Raw genomic sequence first — 18461 nt, forward strand, 5'->3', positions numbered from 1 at the left:
AGACGGCAACCTAGACAAAAACTGTATACACTGTAGAATCCTCTTAAACAATTGTTTGAATGAAAGTCCTGAATAAGACAGTGAAATATGACTTACTAAATTAATTACTATGCAATATTTATTTCAATGCAATAAATATAATTAAATCCTTCTTAATTAATTATGGCTTTTAAAGGGATAAGGAAAGGACCACAAATAGCCTAGGGTAATATGGAATTCATTAACTACAACCTAAAGCCATATGTTTAAGAGGATTCCACTATATGATATTTTAGATCTCTGAACCATCAAATGAGCCAGGAGTATTTTTAAAGAGGTGGCTGCAGGGGAAAAAAAATGGAAGCACATGACTGGAAAACATAAAATGAATAAATGTAAAACTTTGACTGTGTCACACTTCTAGCTGTGTATAACTGGTACAAAACTGACATAAAATGTTCGTGATTTATACAATTTTATTAGCTTTGTTCTTTAGTAGACTAGGTACACCCAAGACAAGAAATAGTTCACCAGTTCAGTAATCAAATTTATTCAGTTCCAGGTGAATTATTTAGTTGGTAATTTAATTTCTGGCAATCACTGAAAAAATACTATTTCAGGAACAGTGGAAACATATATAGTGTGACTTTCTACTGCTGTCATCACCTCCAGGGGAAAAAAATTGATTCTCATCCAGCATAGGCCTCATGCCTGATAATTTAATGGCATTATTAGCGCTACAGAAATGACACTAGCTAGCTGGAAATGAAAGCAACCAATGCCTTTTTCATTTATTTTTAAAATACTGCATTTTCCTCTTTAAAATTCCAAAGCTAACCAAAGAATTGGTTTAACTATAGAAACACAATTAAACCAATTAACACAATGCTTACTAAATGAAAGTAAACAACTTTAAACTGAAAAACTCCACATCACTTCCAAAATTGCAAGCACACAGAGATGGTCAAAGGAGCTCCTGTTACCTTCATCTATTCCATAGCTTTCTGCAGTGCATTTAAGAGAAAAATCAAACACTCACTTAGAAATATCTTCTTAAAATTAACAAAACATTTGGACAAATATTTCATAATATTTAAAAAGATGAAAAATGTTAGCTTAGCCAAAATGATAACTTACTCAAGTGATTTTATGTTTATACTAACACAAATCATGGGCCTGATCCTGCAATCTTTATTGAAGCAGGGCTCAAACTTGCAAGAGGTTGAGCACTCTGGCCCAATCCAGTGACGCAGGTAAGCACGTGCCTTGAATTGGACTTCTCACATGCTTAGGGTTAAAGGTATGTTTTAGTGTTTTGCTTCATCAGATCAAAGTGCTTAGCACTTTGTAGAAGCCCACAGGTTAAAGTTCTCAACTAAGTAAGGACTGCACGATTATTCATATGCAAAATCCATTTTTACAATGAATAAAACATACTATTTGTCATATTTCTCTGTGATCCTAGGTAGTATTTTAAAATAAATTAATGCAGTGATTTACTGTACACTACTCAAAATGTATTATTCGCTTTCAAGAAACATACATTTTCTTGTTGCCAAACAACTCCCTCAGCAACAAACCAATGTTCTATTCTGAATGCCTAAGTGGTCAATGAAATGTCCCTCTGCTCCGACAAGAACCCAGGACTGCAGAAGTCTTAAGTAAATCATACCCCTGAACACATTAAGCATTCCTGAGTTTAACATGGATATGAATTTAACTATGTCACTGGGTTTTCTGCCCATCATCCCACTCCTTATCTACAGGCATGACTGAAGTGAGAGTTTTCTACACTTCCATGTACCAGTTACAATTCTATTACAGGTTAGCAAGTGATAAAAAATTACACAGCCAATCCCAACATAAATTGCAGCCAGAACTTTTAACAACAGATTTTCTTTTTAGGGTAGTTAACACTAGTCTTCCAATTTCTGACAAAGGCACAAAATAATTTCAGCAGATGGTGTATTAGCCTTTTGCCTTTGAAAACATAGGTTCACAAAAGCTATGTTTTCCTCCATCAACACAATTTAAAATGCTGTGTTTTGGTATGAGATGGGATTTTACTGTAATATCATTGAGTACAGTAAAATATATCATAGAATTTGTTTACTTTTGCTTTAGAGACTGAGCTTGAAGGGCTGCAGAATTCATGAGGCCTCAGAACATAATCTCACATAAAAAACATTTTCTTTGTGAGGCTTTGAAATGCAATTTAGTGCTTCCTCAATCAAATAAGAAGCTTTTCAGTCAAGTAGGAAAATTCCAAAGTTAACTAGTGTACTTACTTGAAGGCATTGTGTAAGTATCTTCTTCATCTATAATCTCTGCATAGTCATCTGTTTCTGTAAAGGAGGAATCAGAGAATATTGGGAAAAAGACAAGCTAACAATTTAAAAAAAATCTTTATCCCACCTCCCACAAATAGAAGCTACTATGTACTTAACAACCCACTTTACACCACAGTGAAAATGCATTTAAATGCATTTAAAATCTGCTCATGCACATAAATGATGATTACTTTATTGTCCACTATGTTTCAGTACACATATTTGTTTCTGTGGGAATAAAAGGAGAATGAATTTTTTAAACTTATTAACTCTATAATTCAGATCAACTAGTCTAAATTCATGACTTCTTAATAAATAATTCCTCTCAATATCATTAATAGTGATTTTCTTCAATAAAAAACCATTGTTAATGGACAGAGACTGCCCATATCAAGAGATTAAACTCCTTTCTCATCAGTGAAGTGCAAATGATTGGGGGAAGGAACAGCTCAGTGGTTTGAGCATTGGCCTGCTAAACCCACGGTTGTGAGTTCAATCCTTGAGGGGGCCACTTAGGCATCTGGGGCAAAAATCAGTACTTGGTCCTGTTAGTGAAGGCAGGGGGCTGGACTCAATGACCTTTCAAGGTCCCTTCCAGTTCTAGGAGATAGGTATATCTCCTATTATTATAAATCAGGTCTTGCTGCATCACACAAGTAGAGCAGACTATGTTCAAGGACAGCAAAATGCATACTGTTTACTATGTGACTGTCTGTAGGTACTAGGTATGTAGATTTTTCAGTTTGTATAGGGCTGAAAAATCCCTGGAGCTGGAACTCTTTCTTTGTAACGGTTATTTCCCTGTTAATATTAGTTTACATAGTTTTCTGGAAATTCACTTTGACAACTAGCCAGATGTTATTCTCCAAGTTTGTTGGTGAGAAATAGTATCTTGTGAATAGAAAATTTCTAACAAAGTGTCAGTTCTTAGAAAGCAGACGGTTTAAGAAAATTGACAGTACTTTTCTTTCCTTGTCTAAGCACTTGTTTATATATGGGTTTGGAAGGATTAAATTTTTATAATAAATGTTGGTAAACATTGATTTCAGCATATATAGTCCAACTAGGGTACAATTATTTCTATTGATAATAACCAAAATGTACAGGCAGGCAAAATAAGAAAAATGCCACTTAAGAACTTATTAAAATTTGATTTAAGGATATTTACTTTGTATATTTTGACTGCTGATGTTGACAATTTTGTGTTTTAACATTCATAAAGCTTTAACTTTTTGAACGTCAGCATCTACTGTCATTAAATAATTATTGTATGATCCCTCCTTCCAATTTCCTGCATCTGTGAAAATTTAAATCTATAAAAATAAAACACTTGAAATCCATAATTTTGTGCAATTGTGAAAATTTAAATCTATGTTTAAAAATGAACGTTGATATTATCTGTCAAAATAATAAAAAATAAAAATTTAATTCTGGTAAGCCTGTTTATGTAACAGTAACTCCTAAAATGTTCTAATCTAGGTGACAAAGTTATACAAGGAGATACATTCCCTGCCCGAAAGCACCTTAAGTGAGAAAGTAGCTACTCAAGTGCTCTTTTCCCTAACAACTGGTCCCTTAATTCTCCCATGAAGCATAAATTTAACCCACAAAAGCAGGTCAAGTATGCTTGTAAGATTTCTAAAGCTCTGCCGTAATGGCCCTTGCCTAAATATACACAAAAGGGTCCAGATTTTCCAAAGCAAGGTGTCTCAAGTTAGTCTCCTGAATTCACATTTAGGCACCTAAATAAATGGCCTAATTTTCAAAGGTACTAAGCATCCAACAACTGCTGCATGTTCAGCACCTTTGAAAATCAGGCCCACTTCTTTAGGTGCCCCAATCTTAGCCCAGGTATTCAGATGAAGGCATTTGTAAGAGAGTGATTTTCCCCTTGAAATATATTGTGTTCTAGAAAAATAAAGCATATTGGCAGAGGAATTCCATTAATTTCTTTTTCTTGATGGGTCACTTCCACTCAGGACTCCACAAAACAGCATCATGTGTTGAATATTTGATGGATGGTAAAAGAGTTTGCGGAGTGTAAACTGAAAACATGGACCAGAGGAAAGAAAGATTAATGTTTCCATTTTCTCTTGACTCATTTACTTCTCCCCCACTACCGATCTGATACTTCTCCAGGACACAAGCCTCGGTTTGAGAAACGCGGATCTAAAGAATTAGCATCCATTGGAAAAGAAACATTTAACTTCCTATAATGTTGATGTATTGTGATATGTCATTGTTTTCTTGCAATAAAATGGCGAGATCATTTTAGCTTGTCAGGATAAATATTTCTGATTGATGACAGCTACTGTATCTGCTGTTACTTGAGGAGATACCACAGAATGGATAAGGGACAAGAAGAATGACATGAGTTTACTGTGGTTTTAAAAATTTCTTCAAGAGGAATTAAATAAATCCTGTGTTTTGGGAGCGGTGTCCCACTGGTAGTTAGAAGTGCATCACCACATTAAAATATGGAGTGATACTTATAAAATATGATAAAGGGTTCAAAAAGCAAGAATAACTGCTTTCTTTTAATAGAATAAAAGACAACAACTGAAGCTGGGAGCAGCTGAGGATCCCAACTGTGCTCAACATCAGTTCCTTTCTTGCTACAGACTAACAATCAAGTTTCAATCAAGAAGTGTGTAATGAAGACATATTAGCCAGGATGCCGCAGAACGTCACTTTACAGGATTCCGATACATTGTCCAAGTTGAACTGGAAATAGTCTCAATGAGTCCAACATGCACTAAATGTATGTAAATAATTAAGAAAAATTAGTCTTCAGGAGTTTGACCAAATTTCTCGCTACACAGCTGGCAGAGTTTAGAGGGTACAGAAAACACAGGTAAGTAAAAGGTTTGTCCAAGTCTTCACCACTTCTTTTGGAAGTCAGCGGGAACCTCCATCATTCTTGTTAAAATCTGATCCAGGGGTATTGGCGGCCATCAGTCTTCAAATGGCTCAGACTAATATATCACTTGCAGTCTTTAAGTCAAGACTGGACATCTTTGTAAAAGACAAACTATGGCTCAAACAAAGCTATGGGCTTGCTGCAGAAGTTACTGGGTGAGGTTCTTTGCACTCTGTTATACAGGTGCTCAGACTATAGGATTCTAATGGTCTCCTCAGCCTTTAAAATCTATGATAGTGAGGTGGTCCCCAAAGATAGAATTTCCTATCACACAATTTTTGATGCCCCTGACAATGTAGAGAAATAAAGGATTAAACAGGACTAGTGCCTCAAAAACAGATCAACTTCAAAAACAGTTCTGCACTTTTTCACTTCTATAGAAGAAATATACACAGCCAACCCAGGAGTCATTCACATTACAAAACGCATACAAGTCTCTTTCAGGAAAACATAAGGTTGTTAAAATAAGGATATATGTGTAGAGTTTTACTTGGTAATCCTGAATTTTTTTTTAAATTAGGCTCTAGAAAAACCCATCTGAGGAAACCGTGTCCATCACAGCAGCTCCATACACTAGATTCATGTTCTCTCTGAAATGTTCTGCGACACTGTCCCCTTTCAGAGCACTTTCAAATATCTATTATTGCCTTTAACATATAACATGAAATGAAACATACATATACCCCACAGTAAAAGATTAGTAAGGTTAGCATGTAAGGGATGAACAGCTGTGTAACATCTGAGTTTATAAGAGAAATATGACCAAATGACTAAACCAACAGGTTTCTAAGGACAGAGAGAAAAATTAAGTGGTGCTACCTTACTATGATTTATATCCAAAAGAACTAAGCAAAGGTTGGTTAACACTTCCTGAATATTTTAATGAGAGGACAGCAGAGTGCCATTACCTTTTATTTCTAATTTTTTTCACTTTTCATACTCTTGTTGATACTTGTTTGAGGTCACACAGTTATTCATTTCCTAATTATGTTATATAAACTATTGACTCAATGATGGAAGTCTGATTTCTTAATAGTATGTAAGTGACCCTAACTTTTCAAAAATGAGTAATGATTTTGGATGTCCAATTTGAGACTGCTTAAAGGGGATTTATTTGCAGAGTGCGGCTGCTCAAAACTTTATGGAAAATTAGGCTTCTTTAATAGTGTGTCAAGGTGGACATCCATACAGTGAAGCACCCAAAATCACTACTCATTTTTGAGAATATAGGACAAAGTGTATTTTAGGTATAAAGTTGTTATTACAATTTCCAGCATCTAAAGAATAACTGTAAAGATTCTGCCATTACCGTAGTGGTTTCATGCCTAAAACCTGCCGAACATTCCATATACTCAATCTAAATTTCTCTGTGTTGCACAACTTCTCTTCACTCCTGGCATATAACCAACAGACAGCAGAGGACATTGATGTTACCATGCCTTTGAATGAAAGCATCACCTGATGGAATCATTTACCAGCTTGTGTCATGTCTATTGACGTTACTCATTGGAGAAAAGTTACTTAATTCATTTTGTCTACATTATGCCTGTTATCTTCATCAAAACAAATGAACACTCCTTAAAAGCTCACACACTTCCTCTGCTCCATGCCAAAAGTCTCACTGCAAACACATGCAATTCATACTTGATAATATGATTGCTAAAATGGTACAAAACCCACTGCATATAGCATTTGAAAATTTTTTGTTATTCAGTCCCAGCCTTGCAGATAATACAGCTGCACTGTATTATAAGGTGAAATATTTGTACTATAACAGCTGATCTCTAATGCATGTTGTTTTTTTCATACTATGATCTGTATAAAAATTGATCACTGAAATGCACATTAGTTGTATATGTATATAAGGGCCGCATATCGCATGTTAGTAAGACATAGACTAGAAAACACATATTACCGTCCCCACTAATTTCATCTGCAGATCCAGGAAGCATGCAAGGAGAGAGAAAAACAAAGGGGAGAGAGAAGGGACAGAGAGAGAAGGGGTGGGGAGGGAGATATACTATTAAAACCATGAATAATCCAAGAATATAGCAAAACTACAGTTATCTTATACACTTAGCTCAAGAGAAATCAGAAAGGTAGCTGAATTTAAGACATTTCCCCTAAAACTTAAGCTACAGAGGACTATTTAAACTTTTCAGTGCATACAATAAAATGTAGACTAGTGACTGTTGTGTGAAGTACAACAATTGAATTTAGGAGAGGGACCCAGTTAATTCAGTGCATTCTGTTACAAAGTGTCAATTTTTGATTTTGACGCTTCCATTACCAAGGTAAAGCCCCTAGGCCAGATGAGCGAAACTTTGATTTACACCAGCTGAGGATCCGGCCACTAAAGCTTTGTACATACAGTTATGCCTTCAGATACTTAGAATTGGTGCTACCTCTTTCATATTGGATGTATTATTATGCTACTGCTTAGACACTGAAAAGATATGGTATAACTTAATATTCATTTTATTGAACAAACTACAGTTATATGAAACTGTGTTTTAAATGATAAATGGAACAAGTCCATAGGGCACTTACTCAAATTAACACTGATATTATGGATTTAGCCTATAGGCCCTGTGACATACCAAATATCCACACCAGAATGTGATGCATTTTAAGCATTCAATACAAATAAAATTATAATTAAAAATCCACATTTCTGTTGTAAAATTAATACACATAGTATTACATCCATTTTCCCTTTCCCCACACAGCCCAAACTGTCCAGATAACACTGGATGAGTACACAGCAGCCAGCATCACTGTGTTCACTCTTTAATTCAGTATGTGATCTTAAACTACATTTATTGCTGCTATCCTATTTCATTAATTTGCATGCTGTATCAGGGATCCAAGAATGCAATCCAAATTTACCACTGAAAGAAGGAAGCTGAGGGATTTTGTGGCTGAACAATTGTACAATTAAAATTACTAAATCATTCGCCACAGTCACATATGACAGAACAAACTCTCCTATAAAAATAGTATCAAGTATATGACACATCTCACTGAAGATCCAATTGTAGGGGACAGCAGAAATTTAATGTGATTATTCTTGGAACTCTGTTTACCTGAGGCTGGAGTAAAATTGTAAACAAACAGTAACAGAGTTAGTATATTCAGTTTTGGGTTAATAAGGCAGCCTGTACAAAGAGCAGTGCAGTACCCTTAGGCGGTGGCTCATGGGAACAGAAGACGAAAGGGAGAAAGCGCCTAGCTTTCTTTACTTTATGCTGACAGTGACTGACTCCTTTACAAAGAGGCAAGAAAAGGAAAGAGAAAAACAGAAACAAATTATTTGGAAACAAAAGAAAACAAACTTAAGAGCACTTCTGTAAGTGTGAATGTAAAAGCAAAAGATTTATATTACAGTTCTACATCTGCAAGATGTATATTTGAATCTTTCTAAAATGATAAACTATATTTACTGTTTTACAGTGGATTCCTCACCTTAAAAATATATTATTTTTCTTTTTATTTCACTTTAGAAAAAGTGATTTATAGCAGAATCTATTAAAAAGTCAACATTTGCCAATCATTATCAAGCACATGAATAACTGGTTCTCTGATATTTAAATCCCCATCCCCATTATTAAATCCCTATCCTAAGCTTTGCTATTATGTGGTAACTGTTGGCAAATTCTACCTTTTAATGGCAGCCAGTCTTCTAATAAAGACAGAATCAATTTCATGGAATCTTACAAGATGATGATCAAATAAAAACAAACATTTCACACAACACAGGTACATCAAACATGAAAAACACTCACCCCAAAACAACACTGGAATGTATTTTCCTGTGAAATCAATTAATGGAGTGATCCCCCTCTAAAAAGTCAGACCCAGCATACCTAGGGTCTGTGAGGAAACCCCCTCTGATTAACCTTACTCATTCTCCCATCTCCCGAGGAGGAGCAGCCAATCAGACCTGCTTCATATGGCTAGAGGCGCTCTTTTCCCCTCCTTAGGAGTTAATAGAAGTTTTGAGGGGCAGATGAGAAGAGGGAGGCGCCAATGCCATTATCACAAAGGGGAACTCAAAAAAGGAGGAATCCCAGCAGCTCAGGGTTGCTCTGCTCCCTTTTCCGCCCTCCCTTCTTGTAATGAGTTGGTTCCTCTCAGCTGCTCCCTCCATGCTTCCCCTTGCCTCTCCCTCAGCAACTCTAAGCCTGGGAAACAAGATGGGAAGATCAAGAACACTAGCTAGCGCTATATCCCCCAGACTCAAGGATGGAGCTGTGAGGAAAAAGAACCTAGAGAGTTGGAGGAACAGCACAAGTGTGCCAATCACGGGGCAGATAATGTGGGCCAGAGGTACAAAAATGATGTGGAGCTGAGGAGTACAGAATTAATTGATGAGGCAGATATGGGGCTAGGCTGAGGTGGGAGGGCATAGAATCAATCAACTGGAGTTTGTGATTTTCATCAGCGAGCCTCTACACTATTTTCCCCTGCTGACGATAGCTCATCTCAATTGATTAGACTCTTCCTGTTTGGTATGCATACTTCCACCTTTTCATGTTCTCTGTATGTATAAATATCTCCTGTCCGTGTGTTCCATTCTGTGCATCTGAAGAAGTGAGCTATAGCTCACGAAAGCTCATGCTGAAATAAATTTGTCAGTCTCTAAGGTGCCACAAGTACTCTTGATCTTTTTGCGGATACAGACTAACACGGCTGCTACTCTGAAACCTACACTATCAGAAACACTTCATGCAAATCTGCATGATTTTATGCATATTCTGGTCACATGATGTTGGAAGGTTTATTGGATGCAAAATTATTTGTTGTATAATGTCCATCACTGGCATCTGGATGCCTCATGTTCAGTTTTAAACCCACAAACTGAATGGGTGACTCAAAATTATACACAATCTATTTTTTGCTGAGATGGTAATTAACTAAAAAACAGAACAAGCTGGTAAGCCTTATATTGTACCCTGAAGAATAACAATAAAAATACCATTATAACAAGCCTGAAAGGGTAATTACAAACAAATGCAAATACCATGTCTTCTAATATTTACCTTTCAATAAAAATAGGCAAAACAATCATATTCAATATTTTAAACTCATGGAGATTCAAGGAAAGGGTAGATTATGGACTAAATTAGCATGACATCAGTATTATATATGGCATACAAGATATTAGAGATGAAGGGGAAATCACCTTTTTTAAAACATACAACAATCTTCAACTATTCACAGTCTAGGGGAGTTTGCATCTAAGTCATCAATATGAACAATCAGAATTAACTAACATTCATTATGAAATATTAAATGTGCTAAAGGAAAAGTAATCCTACTAGTATTTTTTTTAAGTGAATCATAAAAAGGTAGAGGAATGCAAAGGAACCGTGGCTGAAACTAAAGAACACATATGCAGTGGCCAGAGGCAATGCAAGATATGTAGGCGGTGGAGAGAGAGTTCAACCCATGGCCTCTCTGCTGAGATTGTGGACAATTCAGCTAGTTGTGATGGTGGTTTTAATATGTGAACATCTGTTCACTAGGACCTTGACTGAAACCATCATTCTGTTTCACATAAACTATGAAACAGTAATCAGATGGAAAAGGCTTTCAATTACCACCACCCTGGTCTGAATTTAAACTGGTGATTTGGGAAGGAAGAAACTTTAACCATTACTTGCTTGCTGTATATAAATTACGGCAATTCAAAACTTTGCCTTTATGATCAGGTATCAAATTAAAACTGGTGAAAGATTAAAGGTTTATTTTGTGGGTTTTCATTTGGTAATTTTGTTTTTTATGTTCTAACTACTTTCAGGAGCTTACACAACACTTGGAGCTATTCCCAGTATTCAACATCAACTTCCAGCCATTTAAGCAGACACTCCTATGCAGTCTTGGCTTTCATCTGAGTGCACATAAAGCTTCTAAATCTGGGCAAAAGCAGAGCTGAGTGCTTTCTCTGCTTAGATAAGAGCAGCTCACTAAAATGAATTCACTGAACGTATATGCCATTTATCATGGAATAAACCATTTTATTTATTTTTAAACTGTTTCAGCAATATGAAATGTATATAAGCAATGTATTTAACAAATACATTTATCAAAAGAATAAAGGTCTGCACCCTAAACAAAAAATCCAAACACGTCTAGGCATAAACTGCAAGATTACTACCAGCAGCAAGTGACCATTCAGATGAGTGATATAAGCCCACTGCAACAAAGAGAGTCGATGGAACGGGGAGGAGCAGAGGGGGAGACAAGAGCAGGAAGAAAGAATTATTTCACAAGGAATTTGGATCATGAAATCTATGAAATACTATTTAAAAGTCACATTTTGCATTACAGTGCTATAATTTCATCACAGGTTTCTGCTGATTACGCAAACCACTGAAAGTTCATTCTTGAGGTCTCACCAGGACTTCAAGAAAATGTTATATTCCACAGCTAACTATTCCAAAGGACCCTAGAAAGAACACGAAGGAAGAGGATATTCCTGATTTACAGGAGTAAGGTACAACTTCATCTGTGATCAAAATACCCTTAGAGTCTTCTTGCCTATCTGCTTTTCCTGTTTCTCTTCCTCTAGTTACTCCTGAGATCTCCCTTTTCTCTCTCTCATCCCTCCCTTCCTTTCCAATTCACCCTCCTTGCCATTCTCCTCTTTGCCACTCCTACAGACAAACATGCATGTACGGTTCTTCAGGCAGTTCCAGTGTCTAGCGCTAATAGTGCTAACACTGAGCCAGCTGGATTCGTATACAATGGAGAGCACTGAAAAATCAAGAATGATGCCTACTAGTAGTACTTGCGAGAATTCACTGCACTGCAACATAGTTTGTGTGCAAGAAGGCTAATATAACCCTTTTAATATGAGGTAGAAAGATACTGCACATTAGCAGCAGACAGAAAATCTCGAAGGGTTGGTGTCTAAATCCTCTTGGGAAAAGATCCTAATGGAGACAAGCAGCTGAAAATACCAGTAGTTAAGAATGTTTTTGTCTAGCTTTTCCCTCTCAATTTGAGTAAGACCAAGCTAAAGCACTCGTATTTTGTTCTGAATTTCCTCTCTGATCATTTCTCCTCTCATGTACATGGATAGATTGTGTATTTAACAATATATATGTTGAAACACTGCTTCTAATTAAATAGTTATGCCTGTGCTAATGTTTCTATTTGAATAGAAATCTATAATTTTTCCCTTTCTAGAAAAAGAGGATGGTGGGATATGTTTGTAAAGCTTCCAAATACAATGTTGTTTCTTTTCAATGTCCACCGATTATTCTTGTTTACATGGATGGTTGGAGCTAAGTTTTGGGGATGACCCATAGGGAGGTTTGTAAACATTGCCTGATATACACATACTATTTTTGGATAAGCACTCTTTACTGTGAAATAAAGAATATAAAAAACCCTTGTTTTCTAACAACAAAATTTCATGTAACATTAGCTGACAATGCATATGACTCCCATGGGGTTTTTGGGCAAAAGTAGTTTTAAAATTATTGAATTAATTTAATTTAGACGAATGAGTGCTAGTCATGGGCGCCACGTTACACAGCAAAAATACATAGATTTATAGATTCCAAAGCCAAAAGGACAAATGTGACCTGTATAACAAAGGGCATAGAACCACCCCCCACCCCAAAAAATTCCTAGGGCATAAAGAATCATAGAAATTTAGGGCTGGAAAGGACCTCAAGACATTAAGTCCAGCCCTCTGTGCTGAGGCAAGATCAAGTAAACCTAGACCCTCCATAACAGGTGTGTTTTTCTAACCTGTTCTTAAAAACTTCCAACTTGCCCAGGTGACTCCAGAACTCCATCTTGGAGCTAGACTTTGCATAGGAGTGAGGAGGGGGTCTCCACCCACAAGAGAAAGTCTATTTAAACCCCTGGGAGACCCCTCCATTTTGTCTTCTGCTGGCTAAAGAGAGGAGCCATCATGAAGAATCCCCTAGCTATCACCTGAGCTGGAACAAGAGCTGCACCAGGTGAAATAACTGAGCCCAGGCCTGGAAGGTGTCCAGTCTGAGAAAAAAACTTACTGAAGCATCTCTGAGGGTGAGATTATTTGTATTCAGTTTAATTAGACATTGATTTGCGCATTTTATTTTATTTTGCTTGGTGACTTACTTTGTTCTGTCTGTTACTACTTGGAACCACTTAAATCCTACTTTCTGTATGTAATAAAATCACTTTTTACTTATTAATTGACTCAGAGTATGTATTAATACCTGGGGGAGCAAACAACTGTGCATCCCTCTCAATCAGTGTTATAGAGGGTGAACAATTTATGAGTTTACCCTGTATAAGCTTTATACAGGGTAAAATGGATTTATTTGGGTTTAGACCCCACTGGGAATTGGGTATCTGAGTGTTAAAGACAGGAACACTTCTGTGAGCTGTTTTCAGTGAAGCCTGCAGCTTTGGGGCAAGTAATTCAGACCCTGGGTCTTTGCTGGAGCAGACGGGCATGTGTGGCTCAGCATAACAGGGTGCTGGAGTCCTGAGCTGGCAGGGAAAGCAGGGGTAGAAGTAGTCTTGGCACATTGGTGGCAGCTCCCAAGGGGGTTCTGTGATCTAACCCATCACGCATCTAACTTATCAAATTTCTTCTTTAACTTCTTTTTTTCCCTATTTTGACTTGCGTTCCTTCCCCCTTGTTGTTAATATTAATTATGTTAAGCATCTGGTCACAATTAACCTTTTTAGTGAAGACTGAAGCAAAACAGGGATTAAACATCTCATCATTCTTGCTGTAATCAGTTATTAGCTCTCCTTCCCCTCGAAGTAGACGATCTACATTTTCCTTTTCTTTCTCTTGCTTCTAATGTATTTAAAAAAACTCTTCTTACAGCCTTTTATGTCCCTTGCTAGGTGTAACTCATTTTGTGCCTTAGCCTTTACAAGAATTGAGCTCTTGAAAAACATTTTGGTTAAAGAACTTCCTGTTTTGGAAGGCAGACATAAATCTATAGAATCTAAAACAGTGTATAAGAAAATAACTGAGAAAAGAGGGACGATTAACCTGTTACAAACTGGTAAGGCAGAACAAATACTTAAATTGCTTAGGGAGGTGTGGAATCTCCATCTCTGGAGATATTTAAGAGTAGGTTAGATAAATGTCTATCAGGGATGGTCTAGACAGTATTTGGTCCTGCCATGAGGGCAGAGGACTAGACTCGATGACCTCTCGAGGTCCCTTTCAGTCCTAGAATCTATGAATCTATATATTAAACAAAAATATTATGATACAGGCAATAAAGCTAGTAGGCTTTTAGCCAGAAAGTTACAAAAGAAAAAGGATTTGATTACAAATAGAGAGATTTAGTAACTGCCATCAAACAGACCTCTGAAATATCTGCTAACTTTTTCCATACTTTGTATGCTTCAGAGCAACTTATAAATAGATTTTTGAGAAGAGTGAAACCACCTCAGTTCTCAGAGGATGATGTGGTAGCTCTTGATAGGCAAATTGCTGTAGAGGAAGTTAAAGTTATAATTAAGAATTTAAAATCTAAACAGGCTCCTGGTCCCAATGGGTTTTCTGGGAAGTATTATAGAGCTCTAAAGCAGGAGTTGGTCCCTATTTTAACTGACTTGTTTAATGGCATAAAGCAGGGAAACAAGGCTCTGGATTCATGTAAAGATGCAAATGTTCTTTCCTAAAGAAGGAAAAGATCTTACCACTTGTACAAACCTATTTCTTTAATTAATGTGAATACTAAAATTTATGCCAAGGTCCTAACAAACAGATTGAGTCTCATCTTGCCAAAATATATTTGCCCTGATCAATATGGGTTCGTTGCTGGCAGGCATCTAGCTGACGAATATCAGAAGAAGTGTGCATTTGCTCTATAATATTAATTCTACCTGTGTGCTGCTTTCTTCGGATGCTGAGAAAGCCTTTAACAGGCTGAAGTTGGGAGTACCTCAGACAAATTTGGGTAAGATTTGGTTTTGGAAATTAGTGTTCTATGGGCATATTGGCTCTATACAATCATCTCTGAGATCTGCTTTAGTTAATGGTCATCAATCTCCTTCTTTTAATTTTTCTAGGGGTATGAGTCAGGGTTTGCTTTGGCAATGGTGCCATTTGCAATAAGCGTGAGAAACAGCCCCTTGGTTATGGGCATCAAAATGTTTTCTGGATTAGAACACAAAATACACTTGTATGTTGACAACATCATGTAATATTTGCAGGACCCAGAGCCTCATTAAAAATTATAGAACAATTGACTTTGGAATCTGGAGAGGTATCAGGATTCAAAATAAATTATGATAAACCTGAAATTTTAAGAATTAATATTTCTGAAAGGATCAAAACAGTTGTCAGCTACATACATTTAAATGGGTAAAGGAATCTTTAAAATATTTAGGAATAAATATTGTGGAGAAAAATAAAACACTTTTTAAGGAAAATTACCCTCCACTGTGGAATAAAATAATAAAAGACTTTGAGGAACGGAACAAATATTAAATTTCTTGGCTAAGTCGTACAGCCTTCGTAAAGATGAATTTCCGACCAAAGTTATTTTTGTTTCAGCGTATCCCTATTGGTATCCCTGATATGACATTAAAAACATGGCACGATGTGCTATTAAAATTCATTTGGAAACACAGAAGATAAAGAGTGAATTCTAATGTTCTGTGTAAGCATACAGAATGGAGTGGACTAGCTTTCCATCACAGTTAAAAGATGTGATCAACTAGGTTCAGATTAGACCACCCAAACACTGAGTAAAACATGAACAAGAATGGAGCCAAAATACAGCTATTCATCATGATTGTTGGGTTAAAAATAAAGGTATGGCACCAAAAAAAAAACAAAACCATTCATCCAGATCACCAAGCAGCTTTGAAAATTCCTGTCTCCAAGGCCTTCTCTGTTAGTTACTTTAATTAATAATCAGCAATTTATCTTTAGCAAATACAAAAGTGACTATTCATTGTGGGTAAGAGCTGACATTACTCAATTTGGTTGGACAGATGTTCTTGGGTCCTGATTTGAAGTCATACCAAGGGTTATGTAATCATATAAATAATATAAACATCCCATATTTTAAACATGCATAAGTCAAATGTTTTAATGTGAAATCGACACAAGGATGTCTATTTAGACATTAACCACATTTGACGAGCTGATCCAGAGCAAGTTGGAACAAAAGGTTTAATTTTTAAGATACATATAATTTTGATTGAAAAAGATAATTATAAGAAAACAACCCAGATGAAAAGGTGGGAGAGGGATTTGGACAAAGAAATTGATCTGGATGAGTGGATCTCTACATGAGAAAGGGAATATATATCTTCAATTTGCATATAACCAATAAAGAATTTTTTAAAATAAATTACTGATTCATTTTATGTCAACTTCCAAGTGATCCCTTGACCCGCTTACGTACTGTGCCAGTATAGCATCTATATTTTAAACAGAACGACAATTTCTTTTATTGTTAGCGGCAAAACTTCGTATTTCACAATATTAGAAAAATCTGACTTCTCCTCTTATGGAATTGTGGCATAGTAAAATACAGACTGTTCGTGTAACAAAAACGCTTTCACATTCAGTATGTGGACAAGAGAACTGCCAAAAAGGATAGGTATTTAGAAAGCTGGTCACCCTTCTTTTGCACTTGGAGGAGGAGGGCTCCCCAGCCAGCACACCAGAATCTTTAGCTAGATTCTCTGAATATTAGCCTGATTCTGAATAAGTAAAATACGTATAGTGTGTTGACTTTTTATTGTACCTTTGCCTTAATAAAATGTTTTGAAAAACAATTATATTTTGAGAATTATCAGTTACCCAGCTTTTAATCCATTTAATGTGTGCCATGTTCATTTTATATTGTTATAGTTTAATTAAAATGTTGTGTGGTACCACAGCCTTACAGAAGTCTATTACATCAACCTTATTATCTTCATCAATCAAACTTGCAATCTCATCAAAAAAGATATCAATTTAGTTTGACAAGATCTATTATAAACTCATGTTGATATGCATTATTACCCTCCTTTAATTCTTTATTACCTAAATGCCACATGAGACACACAGTTATCTTGCCTAGGATCAAAGTCAGACTGATAGGCCTATAATGACCCACATCATTCTGTTTATCTTTTTAAAACACTGGCACAACATTAGCTTTCTTCCAGACTTCTGAAACTTACCCAGTGTCCCAAGATTTATTGAAAAATTAATCTTAACAATCCTGCAAGCTCCCCAGACAGCCCTTTTATAACTCTTGGATGCAAGTTATATGGACGTGCTATCTAACATTTAGTAGCTGCTGTTTAACATTCTACTCAGATACTAGTGGAACGGAAAGAATGTTATCCTCATCATCATCGATATGACTACATCATTGTTTCCCCCCCCAAATACAGAACAGACATATTTATTGGACATTTTGACTTTTCTGCATTATTATTGCTAATTCTACCATTTCCATCTAGCAATCCACCAATACCACTACAGTAAGTCCTCACTTGAGGTCATCCCAGTTAACGTTGTTTCGTTGTTATGCTGCTGATCAATTAGAGAACATGCTTGTTTAAAGTTGGGCAATGCTCCCTTATAACGTTGTTTGGAAGCCAACCTGCTTCGTCCATTGCTTGCAGAAAGAGCAGCCCATTGGAGCTAGCTGGTGGGGGCCTGAAACCAGGGTGGACAGGCAGCCCCTCATCAGCTCCCCGCTCCCCTAAATTCCCTGTGCAGCAGCCACCCAGCAGGATATCAATTGCCGGCAGTTCAGCTGTCTCTCCCCGTACTGCCATTTGCTGCTCCTGTCCTCTGCCTTGGAACTGCTTCAGGGAGCTTCCTGCTTGCTGTGCAAGGGGAGTGTGTGCTAATGTCAGGGTGTCCTCTTATCCCCTGCTCCTGCTCCCCGCTTACCCCACATCCATGGAGCAGGGGGGGACACGGGAGGGAGCTTTCTGGCAGCAGCGGCTGTCTTAGCTTGCTGATCTTAAAAAGCCAACGTACTTAGAGTGCGGTCAGCGTACTTAAAGGGGCTGTCTCTTACACAGGGTGTGAATCTGTCTGCCATGCTGTCTCCCTTCCCTCCATTTGTGCTGCCTTGTAGAGTATGAGGCTACATTAACAACGTGTTAACCCTTGAGGGTCCTGCCGAGTGCTAGTTAAGAACATAAGAACATAACACATACTGGGTTAGACCAAAGGTCCATCAAGCCCAGTATCCTGTCCTCTGACAGTGGTCAATGGCAGGTGCCCCAAACGGTAT

At 36.9% G+C, this 18461-nt stretch overlaps 1 protein-coding gene across 14 annotated transcripts in view; it reads right to left on the bottom strand.

Annotated features, from left to right (window-relative positions):
* PTK2 (protein tyrosine kinase 2) overlaps nucleotides 1-18461 on the bottom strand; it is a 428303-nt gene that overhangs the window by 105205 nt on the left and 304637 nt on the right. For 4 of the 14 annotated variants that reach the window (XM_050940656.1, XM_050940667.1, XM_050940669.1 and 1 more), the window contains 4 exons: nucleotides 8411-8494; nucleotides 7145-7162; nucleotides 2268-2324; nucleotides 963-983 (listed from right to left, as the gene is read on the bottom strand). In XM_050940656.1, coding sequence (XP_050796613.1) covers nucleotides 963-983; nucleotides 2268-2324; nucleotides 7145-7162; nucleotides 8411-8494 — 180 coding nt within the window. The remainder of the gene's footprint in view (nucleotides 1-962; nucleotides 984-2267; nucleotides 2325-7144; nucleotides 7163-8410; nucleotides 8495-18461) is intronic. The other 10 variants (XM_050940661.1, XM_050940660.1, XM_050940659.1 and 7 more) reach the window with 5 other exon arrangements.

This window comes from Gopherus flavomarginatus, chromosome 2, assembly GCF_025201925.1.
Source record: "Gopherus flavomarginatus isolate rGopFla2 chromosome 2, rGopFla2.mat.asm, whole genome shotgun sequence".
Lineage (NCBI taxonomy): Eukaryota > Metazoa > Chordata > Testudines > Testudinidae > Gopherus > Gopherus flavomarginatus.